Below are 12,298 nucleotides of genomic sequence, written 5' to 3' on the forward strand. Positions count from 1 at the left end.
CAGTAAACATTTCCTCCAAATAAATGGCAGGAAGAAGCGGTGGCTGGCTTCCAGAGTTCTTTTAATTAAATTCCTGCTTATTCTTTCGGTCGATGTAAGAGTGCGAGACCAGCTCGAGATCAAAGTCTTAACTCTAGTAAGTCGGTGACACATCAGCGCCCCCCCAAAAAATCAGGTATACACTTGCTATGGATTACTACCATTTGTATGTTTAATTTTGCGGACCCATAATGCATGATGCGCTTCTCAGCGAGGGATTGGTAGTTTGTAAACAATTCTTATTAAAAATTGAATAGAACAAATGAATCAATTGCCTGAATTCACTGGGCCATATCTGATAATTGAAGAATTTATGAAAATTTCCGCTTTTCTTTCGAGCAGAAGTCGTAACATGATAAACTTTTTTGCGAAGCATTTGATGAGGGAGGAGCTAAATGTCGGACAGCACGTCGTTGACTCTGGTGAATGCAAAACCTTTTTCTACAATAGCCTCCACAGATCCAAAAAAACAACAAGAATCAGAGAGGCTGTGAATAGCCCTCGCGCACGCCGCGCAAGCGTAATGTGAAGCACCAGGCTTGTTTTTGAACATTCTAAAGTTCCTTAATATAAAAAGCAACTTCGAGGCACTGTCATTCATTAGGAAGATCACTCACAAAAACATCACGCACGTTTCTTTAATAAATGAACCGTTTTAATCGGCATAGGTTCAAACTAACATGGCCACTTTGTGCTTCGACAAAGTGTGTCATCTGCTCGCATCTTACCAGCTCCGTCACAGGAGAGTGCCCGCAAGGTGGTGCCACCAAAACATCTCGTCGCCAATCTCTGCTTGGTTATAGGATGATAACTGAAACCGTTAAGACTGTTTCTCTATTGACTATATGCACGTGGTCCACAGTTTGTTAATTGTGTTTTCCTTGTCATGTTGGTAATATTTCTTATTATTTTGTTTTGCCATGTGTGTGCTTTTTATTGTGATTTTTTTTTTATTAGTCCTGCAAGTCTTTAGTGTTTTGATAGTCATGTCATGGTGTTTTGTGTAACTTGAAGCACTTGTGTAAAATTATTATTATTATTATTATTATTAATGTAATTATTATATATTATTAATCATATTACTCTTATTTTATTATAATAATATTATTATTATTTTTGCTAACTTATTGTTCATTTGTAGCGAAACATGTATCTTCTTTATGCATAGTCCTGTATCTGTCAATCTCTGTTGTCCTTTCCCCTCCCCGCCCTCCCCCTTGTGTGGCCTTATCATTCGTCCCAGTTTAAGGCGTGCCATTGACTAAAATTAGGGTCAAGTGCATGGTGGCAAATGAGTGTCGTAATTTGGGCCAAGTGAACTCATTGAGAAGAGGAGCGCGCAAGGGCATGCACTTGGGCAACACAGTGTGTCGTCGTCGTCCGCAGGCACGTCTGCTGTTGCCACACCTGCAGATGGGGGAAGGCAAAGGGCTGCGGGAGTGCGTTTCGTCAAAACGGCCTGAAAGAGTTTGAAACGTTGCCCACAAAAACTTTCATTTTTCTTTTTTTTTTTTCTTTTTGAAGGAAAAGGAGTGCTTGGAATTGTGTGTGCAAATGTGGGATATGTCCTAATTCGTTTTACCTCCTTTCTATCGTTGCAGTCATTCCAAGGAAGCCAAGGCAGGGCTTACCTCTTCAATTCAGTGTGAGTCATTTCTTCTGACACAAACGAACATGTTTCTGGAGTCTGCGGTACCGGGAGACGGAGCACAAACGTCTGTGATAACTCAGGTGCCCTTTGTCAGGAAGAGCCTGGGGTTACAAATTCATTACACAAGAATGTTGGAGTTTTTCAAGCGGGAAGATTTCTCAGCTAAATTTAGCGAGGAATCTCGGTGTTGTGTCATCGTGACGTTGCAGTGTTGCACGGACACCGTCTGCTAATTTTAGATAAATGTAGGTCCGCTAAATTGAAATGCGGCAGTGTAACCGCGTATAGCAGCATGCAGCTTCTTGGTTATCGTCGCAGATCGTTTTCGGGACGCGCCGAAGAACCGGGGATTTTTTAATGGAAACATTGCACGCCATTTTTGCTTCTCTTCTTGAATCTGCTATTTGTACTCTGGTTTCAAAAGAACTTTATTTGGTGGGGCTCAAAAGGCAATTTGGGTACCCCTACAAGTGGAGGTTGATCGTATCGTTTTTGGAAAACGAAATGTGGAATCATTGTCTGTGCAATTAGCAGTTGGAGCATTATCGAGATTGTTCGCGTGCTTCTCTAGCCTGGGAGAAAGCGGAGATGCGGCAAGATATAGGTCTTTTGCTTTATCAATTATGCGATACGGTGCCGATTTCTCTGTTGTTTGGCTGTTCGCGTACACCTCTTCTGAATGTGTCGCACCACGCAACCTGGTGTCGCTGGCAACTATTGATTCGTTGCTTGTCAGAGTTTCTGGAACTTTGCACTAGCATAAATGATCAGTGTATGTGTGTGTGCGTGCGTGCGTGTGTTTGTTTGTTTGTTTTCTTTTTCTTTTTTGTCTAGACTAGTCCTCCTCATAGCGCCATCCGGTTGGTGAAAGGGGCACAATATGTGTATGGGCACAACATGCCTTTCCCTCCTCACCTGCACACCGAACGGCACCCCAAACTTTTAAATGCAATAAAGTACTATTACAATCAGTGGGACGATCCTCGGTGTAAGGTCTTTTTTTTATTAGATCGTCCCACTGATCATGGGCTTTTGATGCATACACCACAGGGTTACTTCGGTGCTATTAGTCGGTGCTAGAAATAGTGCGGACTTTGCCGATCCAGTGCTGACTTTGCGTTATGTTAGTGACACAGCCTCGATACGGCGCTGCATCACTGCTAAGTTGCATTTAAGTCAGCAATGTGTCGGTGCTAGTTCTAGCGTTCATTTTGTGCCACGCTGTATGTGTAGATTGGCCTTGAAAACAAGCTTTCACGGGCTTAGAAACAGTGAAGTCCCCTAACAAAGAACTACCTCTGTTTTGTCAAGTCTGCTTTTGTATTGGTTGTCGTACCGTGAAATACCGCAGAAGCGCCCACTATTAACATTTCACAAACTCAAGAATTCCGCAATATACGATTTGACCGGTCAAGCGCCCACGTCTAGATTAACCTAGTTTTCAGTGAAAGCGGGGTGGGCGCTCCTCCAGTATTTTACAATACGTTTACCAACAGGCAGTTTCAAAACTGTGACAAAGTTGACCGAAATCTGACATTCCACTTAAATTATCTAAGTGGTGAATCTGGATTGTCATTTTACAAAAAAAACAACAACATAACCTTTTGTCTTTAGTACTTTAGTGTTGGTATCAAATGCCTATAGCAGGAAAACCCAGTTTTCTCTGTGCACCTTTTATATACGCAAAGGCACACTTACAACTTTGTCATCCTATAGGCAGCATTCAGATCGCTGTCTGTTTTCCGCCACTTTCTTTTTCGTTATTTAGAACCTTTTATATGTGTTATGTTGTTTGGACCCCTCCTCATTCGGTAGAAGCTTTGAAGAGTGAAAAAAAACTCAAAAGTAGTGTTTGCCCAGGTATACACGCTGCAGGTGACTACACACTCTGTGCTTTAGCTGCATATGCACGCTGGAGGCTAGGAAGTGCACTCTGGAGGTGGGACAACTGAAGGAATTCCTCTCTGCCCTTCTCAACTTGTCAGTGGCCATAAGCTGTCTTCAGTGCCACCAAAAGGGCATAGTCATAGCTGCAGCATGTATGCTACTGGCACACGCTACGGGCTGCGGAGACCTCGTGTTCAAAAGGGGCACAGGGTCGCAGAGACTCTCTTTGTTCCCTGCACGCAGCTCAGGGGCCCGAATTTGGCTGCCCTCAATCTAATTGCTTGCTTAATTTGCTGTTTTTATTTGTGTTTTAGGGTGAACGTGGGGTGTGGGCCTGCGGAGGAGCGGTACTTACTAACGGGACTACATGCAGTGGCGGACATTTACTGTGAATGCTGTAAGACGACGCTCGGCTGGAAATATGTGAGTACACGCCAAGTGTGCATTGCGAACGTGGGCAAAACGAAAACCAGAGACGACTGCCAGTGTGTGCGACCAGCCACGGCTTGTTCGGTGATAGGCGACGCGTAATTTCGTTGGCGGCCTTATCAGCTTGCCCAAAAAAGTCCGATAACGGCGATAAGAGATTGGCATGGTCGGCACTGGCGGGTTTGGCTGTTTATCGGAGCACGGTGGGTGAATCTTTGTTCTTGATTTGGATTGTGGGCAGCTTGCTTCTTGCCCCTGTACCCCAAGGTCCCCGAGATAATCCGATTGTTGAATGGGCCTTGAAGAAACGAGAACAGCCTCTCAATGCATTGTTTTGGCCGTCCGTGGCGTTTACGTTGTACGAGGGTCCCCTTCCGCAAACTAGCTTTGATGCGGTAGGAGTTCAACTCACCTTATTGCTCGATTGACCAGTAAAAGTGGTACAACTAAAACAGGAGAGCAACCGTTTTAAATAGGGACCCTGGTCTTGAAAAGCGAACTACAGAGAAATAATTTTTTTTAATGATAATAATGTACGTACTACTTCTAAATAATTGGAACACAAAATGTGCGCATTTTTTTCAGTTGAAAGTCACACCCAGGGTGTTTACAAGCACATTGTTAGAGGTATCTCTTATTTCCTCGGAATTGATGTTTTTATGACAACACAAGGTTTTGACCCAGATATTTTCTGATCTAATATAACTATTTTTTTCATGTTTGATACCTGCTAAATCATAGTGCAACAGGTGGCTGGAGTTGGTGTGCCAGGTAACATTTTCTGATTTGTAATAATGATAGTAACTTTAGTTTTAATTGTTGGTTAAATAATTTACAACATGTGATAACTTTCTTTAGGATGATGTTGTAATTATAAGTAGTGTCTTATTGTACTTCCTATTATTGTCAAACTACGTCAACATATTTTTTGGCTTAGTTTTTTATGGGGGCGTTGTAAAAAAGCTAGGCAGATATACTATCAAATGTCGTGGAAGTGCCCACTTCGTTCAAGCATTCACTGTTGATATTTCCCATACTTGGGAATTCTGCAAATCAAACGTTAAGCGCCCGATTAGACCGGACAAGCACCCATGCCTAGATTAACCCAGTTTTCAGTGGAAGGGGGGTGGGCACTTCTCCAGTATTTTACGGTATTTGCCATAAAGGCATAATTTTCCTTAAATCTAAAATTGATTGGGAAAATAAACATAAAAAAATTGCTGTATTGTGAGAATTTTGCCTTAAACATTTGCAAGACCAGGGTCACTGCCCCACCAGTTTGCTTAAAAGCCGGCTAGAAGCATTGTTTATCTTAAAAAGTCAAACTTTTAAAGAAAACATACAACAGTTTTTTTTTGTTTTTTTTCCACATTTTTTTTATTAAATATAAAATTATATTTTTAAGGTGAAACCAAACTGATAATATCTGAAGGTTCGTTCGCACACTTGCAACCGAGTTGGACCAATTGAGACAAGACTAGTTTTTAAGCCTCTTGCAACAGCGTAAGACCAGATGTGCTGCTGAGGAGCAAGTCCTAAGCCGTCGCAAGATTTGGCTTAAAAACCGGTCTTGTCTCAGCCGGTCCTACTCAGTTGCAAGTGTGTGAACAAGCCTTAAATGGTCTCCCGACAGTGGGATATTTGTCAAGAAAGTGCCCGATATGTACTGATTCAAAGAAATTTGTGAAACAGATGAAAAGTTTGTCGCAAGAATTGTTTTAAACTGTGTCACTTTTTGCTTTTACAGTGCAACCCACTTACGACGACACCACATACAACGATATACCGCTTATAACGATCAGTGTCTAGAGTTTCTATACTGGAAATGATCAGCTTCCAGTCCAGATACAACAATAATCAGTTATAACAATTGAAATTTTGAGTTCGTTATGAGTGGGTTGCACTGTACTTTTATCTTCTTTCCTCACGTACTGAATTATGATTTTTCATCTTCTTTTTGCATGGCTGTTTAGAATCCCTTCAAGCCTGTCAAGGCTCCCTTTTTGTATTGTCAGGAAAATATGGAGAGGAACAGTGATTTTGAGAAAGTACTAGTGGTAGGCACTTTACTGCTTATCAGAATACTTTATGGGCAATACTAGATTTTTACATTTTCTTCGGAGAATTGCGGTATAGGCACATTTTAACAGCCTACTCGAAAAAGGATGTAGCTTGCGATTAGTCGTCGTCCGCATGCCACAAATCACCAAGTCTACTCGTCCAAAGCTGCGCGAAATAGCTAGACTGCGTTCTGAAAACTGTCGCAAAATTCTCAGTGCTGCTTTCATCTCCACATTGTGGTCAGTTGCTCGGTTTTCCTGTCTGCGTACCACTGATTGAAGAGCGCATTTTTGTTTCCCAACTACGAATAGCAGTTGTTGTACTCTGGCTTTAGTCAGTTGTCAAAGCGATGCTGCCGTGACATGCTTGAGCACTGTCAGCCAGCCAGCCGGTCAGTTTACCTGAAGCCCCTCGATGTCTCTGCTTGTCCCACAAGTAGCAGCAGATGCGCCAACGCATGAGGCATGTGCGTTGTTCTGCCCTTGGAAGCGGACAGCGTCACGGTGCACGGCTAGCGACATTTGCCTCGTGCGTCTGCACAAGGATATTTGTCGGCACTTGTAAGAAACGCCAAGCCTGAATTTTATTGTGCGGCTTTTGGTTTACTGGCTTCGCTCAGCAACTGTGGGTCAAGGGTGTCCAAACTCTGCTTTCGGTTTGAGGAACTCTGCTCTAACAAACCAGCTCACTTTAGTCATTAAGAGCAGTCATCCCTGTTGACACACATTTCTTTTTTTGCTTCGCTTTTAGCTCAGCTGATGTACCCTGATTTTAACTGTTTGATAAAATTTCAATATCAATTTCGTGTATGTTACCGCGGCTCAGATATCGACAAGCTTCCGACATCATGAAAAGCTGAAGGGGGTGGGGGGGGGTATTTTATATCTTTGATAAGTCGCAGGGTAGCAGTGTTAGGGAAGCATCGAGGTAGAGCGTAATCTCGTACTGGGACGAAAAGGTGCCAGAGCCGTGATGGGTCCTTCTTCTCTGGGGCGTCGCTTTGCAGGAGCACGCGTTCGAGTCTAGCCAGAAGTACAAAGAGGGCAAGTACATCATCGAGCTGGCTCACATGATCAAGGAGAATGGGTGGGATTGACAACACGCCCCCGAGGGAGAGGAGAATACGTCGCCGCCCTCCTCTCCCGTCGCGCTGTTCCACAACGGCAGCCTGCCCCAGCAGCAACAACAGCTGCAGCAGCAGCAGAACCCTCTGCAGGAACAGCAAGAGTACTTCCCACCCTTCTGAAGACCTGAGAGCCCTTCTCAACGGGGCGTCCACCACCACATCTTCAACGGCGGCGACAACTACGACGAGCGTGTGCGAAGGAGGACGCGCGTGACAATGGTGCTGTGAACTCTTGTGCCGCAAAACTCTTCCCTCCGCGTCGCGGATGAACTACAGCGGGCCGAGTCACAGCGAGCGAGCAGGAACCACTCGTGGGACCCAGGATATCTTTTTTTTTTTTTTTAGATCTCTTCGTTGCAAGGATGTTCTGCCAGGAACGAAAAAAGAAGAAAGATACGACCGTCGTTGAGACGGGTCGGCTGAAGAACGCTTTCCGCGGGGAGAGGGAATCGCGTGCCTGCCGGCCTGCTTGCCTCCAAATAATTTAAGTGGACTACGTGGAGCGTGCTTTGAGACGAATGCAAGGATGAGCGAGCGAGTGAGTTGACTGAATGGGTCGGTTGAGTGAAGGAGTGACTGAGAGAAAGCGAGCGTGGTGGAGCGAGTGAGTGTATCATCCGGGTCACAAAACAATGTATCTTTTTTACGGACGCGTTCATCGATTAACTGCGTTCTTGAATGCCACCGCGGCTTTTTCGTGCGTGTGCACCTGTGACTGCCCCAGCATCTCTGCCCCCCCCCCCCTTTTTTTTTTTTTGCAATCTTCTAGTCTGCAGTCCGCATTGTCGTCTGTTGCGTGCTTCTTTTTCTTTTTTTTAACCATTGCTCGTTGCAGCATTGCAAGTGGTCCTTCTGACAACAAAGTTTATCTGTGATTTTTCGCTATTATACACACGTGTACTTTGGAAAACTGTCTGTGAGCGTTGACGGTGTGCGCGTCTCTGTTGCACGATTGTTGTGTGCCGACCCGACCCGTGGCGTCGCTTCGTCTGTTTACTTTTTAAACGAAAGTGGGGTGTCAGTCCGAGTTTTGTCTTTTTTCTTCTTTGTTTTCGTGCGATTTTTGGCTCCGTACGTGTACGAGTGGTCTGGTATTTTTATTTATGATCTTCGTCCTAGCGTGTTGTGTCGTTGACACAAGTGTATGCCGTGGTGATTTTTTTAACTTCGACTGTGTAATATATTGCCATGAGGAACGGGTGAGGAGAGGCAGATGGTGAGGCCTTAGCGCTCACAGCATGCACCAAACATGTCCGACACGCGTCACTCAAAGAAAATTGCACTGAGGATAGGGAATGTTGGTCTCCAAATTAAGCAGGGTGGTCCCAAATGCAGCCGTTCGGGCCATTATACTGACCGACAATCATTATCGATGCACAAGTACAGTAAAACCCTCTTTGCGCAAAAAAAAAAAAAAAAGTGCCTGCTCACCCTTGAGCAAGCACCCATGAAATCAAGTTACCACCCATACACTGAGGAAATGTGGAAGCTGTGTGGGATTGTGATGACTCGCATTGACAGTCTGGCCTCTTCGGAAAGTTACCTCTGCAGAGCACGGAGGGGCTGGATGCCGCAGATGTTGCGTCACATTGAAACCACCGGAAGTTCGCCCCCTTTCCCGAAACTTTTGTCGTTTTACGCAGCTTGGTTGCTACTTGGGATACACTTTGTCATCTTTCCTGAAGCAATTGATCAGGATGTAGTTGCTTGTTTCGTTAGCTTGTGAAAATTTTTGTTCTCTTTTTTGCGTATTTTTTTAAAAATGTTTAAAGCCCTATTTGTGAAGCCAACCTATACTATTAGGGATGTTAAAACTTAAAAAAGAAAAAAAAAAAAGAAATGCGAAAGAAAAACAATACAGAAAACAGAACTTCATTGCTTTCGAAACTTTCCCAACACTGGACTTCTGGTGGAAATATGTCTAAGCTACCGGACTTCATTTTCTTCACAAGCTTGCAATGTTCGAACGTGGCCGTGCGGTGTCCAGCCTCCTCGGACTTCAGCGTTGAGCTATTCGGGCTGAATGCCGAGTTTTGCTTGCTGTGTAATTACGAAGTTATGGAAACAAATCAAGTTGCTAAATTCTTTAGTAGAGAACAGTTCTACGTACTACAATGGTGACACCCATTGAGAGACTACCAGTCAGACATTTCAGGTGCTTGCTTAATGGTCAGGGTAGCTTTCTCTCTATATAGCTATCTTTGCTCGTCAACTTAATGTCTGAAAGAATTGTGAGTTGGTAAATAGGGCTTCTCTGATTTGCTGGAGCGTATTACCAAAATTCTGGGATCTTCTGTACAATCAGCAGTATCCTTCTGGCAGTGCAACTGCTGCCTTTCTTCCGTTCGGCTTCTGTAAAGGGTGTTCTGAATCACTTGTTACAAAAATGGTCTCTCGATGCAGTATGGAATTTTTTTGGTGTGAAATGTTGTGACAGAGCTTTCTTTTAGTTCTGTAGACATGCTGTACACTCTGATCTTGAATAGCTGTTCATTTTTATTAGTTTTAAAATTATATTTTGAGTCCTGGCATGGCCACAAACCTGTTACTGCAGAACTGAAAGTAAGTTGTGTGTTATAGCATTGAAGGTTCTGCATCTCTGGTTTTTAACCCATAGTATGCCAAATTTGTTTTTGAGCTTTTGGTTAGTCTGGTAAAGTCTGCCATGTGGAGAATTCAGCCTCCCCTTTTTGTGCCATCTATGTGCTGATGAATGAATTTTGGTCAAGAACTTTTCAACAAAATACTAAATGAAAATTACTTAACTGTCAGTAGTAATGTGTAATCTTAGATTGCAAGGATCTACCAAGTTTAAAGAACTCCGTCCGTGTTCCTCCGGTTCTAATTGGCGCAAAGATATGTGGCAAACTGTTTGCGACCTTGCCTTATTGTTGTTACGTGCAAAGTCACTTCACAAGCAAGCGAATACGAGTTATCCCTGTGGTGGCCAAGTATGATAAAAGGAAAACAAAAATTGCTAACAGTGCCAGTCATAGCTTGGGAACCTCCTGTATTGAGGATAGCAATAAACATAGTGCGACACATAAGTGGGAAGTGGGGAGATATGCCAGCTACATTTCCTAAAGAAAAGAATAGGAGGCAAAGTGGTGTTACCGAAAAAATACTGGTAAACTTGAACATTTTCATAAAGGAGACTGCAAAAGCCGTCCACATTCAAGTAAAACTTAAAAGAAAGAAAGCAGAGTTTCCAGTGAATGGGAACCAAAGATACAGAACCTTAGTTATGACGCACAAGGTACTGACATTTGGGGTTTTGTTCAATAAAACTGTATTTCTTATGGTGAGGGTTTTACTCTTGAACGTTGTAAAAAAATTTAGTTTGTGCCATTCAGCGGCTGGCCTGTGTGCAATGGTGTGCAGCACACTTGAAATCTGTCCAAAACTATGGAAATCCGCATAGGGTCTTTTTGTTATTGTCACTTGTTGATGGGATTTGCAGTTACCCCCTCAGATAACTATGGAACGTTACTGCCACTAATATATTGCCCAGAAGTCTACTCGAATGAATCTGAATGATGAACATCGTGTTAGATCTGCACGCCTCTCGCGGATTTTCAACTGTGAAGAGTGCATCGCACCTTAGTCACAAGATATCTTTTTTATTCTTTATTATTTATATTTCGTTATCATCCTTTTGACAACATTGCTGGTTTGTCTTTCTCTAAAAGAGATTTTTCGGTGAAATGCTTACTTAAAAGGGAATATAAATGACTTCTGGAGGCTTTTGAAGTTACCTTGGTACACTATAGACAAAAGTGGTGACACTTTCACCTTGTTCCAATAATTTTGAGGTTTCGATGTTCATACTTAACTGGAAGGATTGAATCTCTGGCTTGTGAACTCTGTCTAGTGGCTAGTGGAGATTGGTAGCAACTAGCAGTGTCTGCCTCAATATGTACCAGTGGCAATGCGAGCTCGTTCACCAGTACATTCCTATGGAAGGATAGTTAAAAGTGGGTTCTACTGTATGCAAAAATTCTAATTGGTTGTAAAGACCAGAACTGTTGATAGTTTGCTTGCTGTTTACTGTGGTCCACTCACAAATTCAGTAGTTATGCGGTTGTCGTGTGTTGTCTGTTGTGTCAGTGCTGATGCTATGAGCAAGCAAAACAAGTGCATAGTGGCTCCGAAACTGTATTCTAAGCTCTTTACTCTCTCCTCCCCCGTATAATTCGCATTCTGTTTTTAACCCTCAAAGCTCAGTGTATTGCTCTAACGTGCAAGGCGTGCATATTTTATATATAGACACATCTACGTACGGATCATTGCATCAGTGACATTGTTTACTCAATAGCAGTGGCATCTGCTCTACAAATATGTGTTGCCTTCAGCCATCATCACTTTTGTTAATGTACGAGGAAGGCAGACGAAGGAGCTGCCTTGGGGGTCTGGACCGATTAGCATTACGCGCTGTTGAAGTCGTGTGTTGAAGTTCTTTTGCATAAAGCAAAGCTGCTGTCCCCGTGCATCTTGCAGTTGTCTTCAGTGTCTCATGCCTTAACATATACACACAAATTTCAGAAGTTAGAGTTGCTTTAGACAGAACTGTGTGGAAGACCAAGGAATAAACGTTTGAGCCATTGTTCGAGGCCCAAAGAAGTATGATGTCGAGGTATCCTTTCTAAGTTGGCGATAAGTAAAAGTGAGATCGTTCATGTTAAACATTTCTAAAACCCAAGACGGAGGCTACAAAGAGGGGACAAGCACTCTTTAACCAGCTTGCCTGCTTTATTACATTGTCTCAATAGTTCAGGGTTCGCCCCTGAAAAGGTGCTCAGCTGAGTGCTGGTTGAGGGATTACTGGTTGCCATCATAGTTCTTGACTGATGTCGGACATGAGGACATGAGTGAACTAGAGCTCTGTTGGCTCTAATGTGAAGGCAGTGTGTTCTCTGCACATACCAGTAAGAATGACGTTAGCATATGGTGAGATGACATCATGTTTAGATCATGATAGTTTGCATATTATGTTATCTTGATTCCTTAGTTGATGCTGCAGCTGCGGAATGTACTTGTTTGCAGCAAAACCACCACAATGGCAGCTGTTGTGTTGTTGATGCAAGCCATGTATGCGTTACACTTGT

At 43.3% G+C, this 12,298-nt stretch overlaps 1 protein-coding gene across 1 annotated transcript in view; it reads left to right on the forward strand.

The window, feature by feature from the left end:
• LOC120846756 (protein yippee-like 2) overlaps positions 1–11,819 on the forward strand; it is a 37,348-nt gene extending 25,529 nt beyond the window's left edge. The window contains exons 3-5 of the mRNA XM_040218627.3: positions 1,641–1,684; positions 3,892–4,000; positions 7,074–11,819. Coding sequence (XP_040074561.2) covers positions 1,641–1,684; positions 3,892–4,000; positions 7,074–7,163 — 243 coding nt within the window. The 3' untranslated portion in view covers positions 7,164–11,819. The remainder of the gene's footprint in view (positions 1–1,640; positions 1,685–3,891; positions 4,001–7,073) is intronic.
• The last annotated feature ends 479 nt before the right edge of the window (positions 11,820–12,298 follow it).

The sequence above is a fragment of the Ixodes scapularis genome, unplaced genomic scaffold (assembly GCF_016920785.2).
Source record: "Ixodes scapularis isolate PalLabHiFi unplaced genomic scaffold, ASM1692078v2 PGA_scaffold1__304_contigs__length_218370807, whole genome shotgun sequence".
Lineage (NCBI taxonomy): Eukaryota > Metazoa > Arthropoda > Arachnida > Ixodida > Ixodidae > Ixodes > Ixodes scapularis.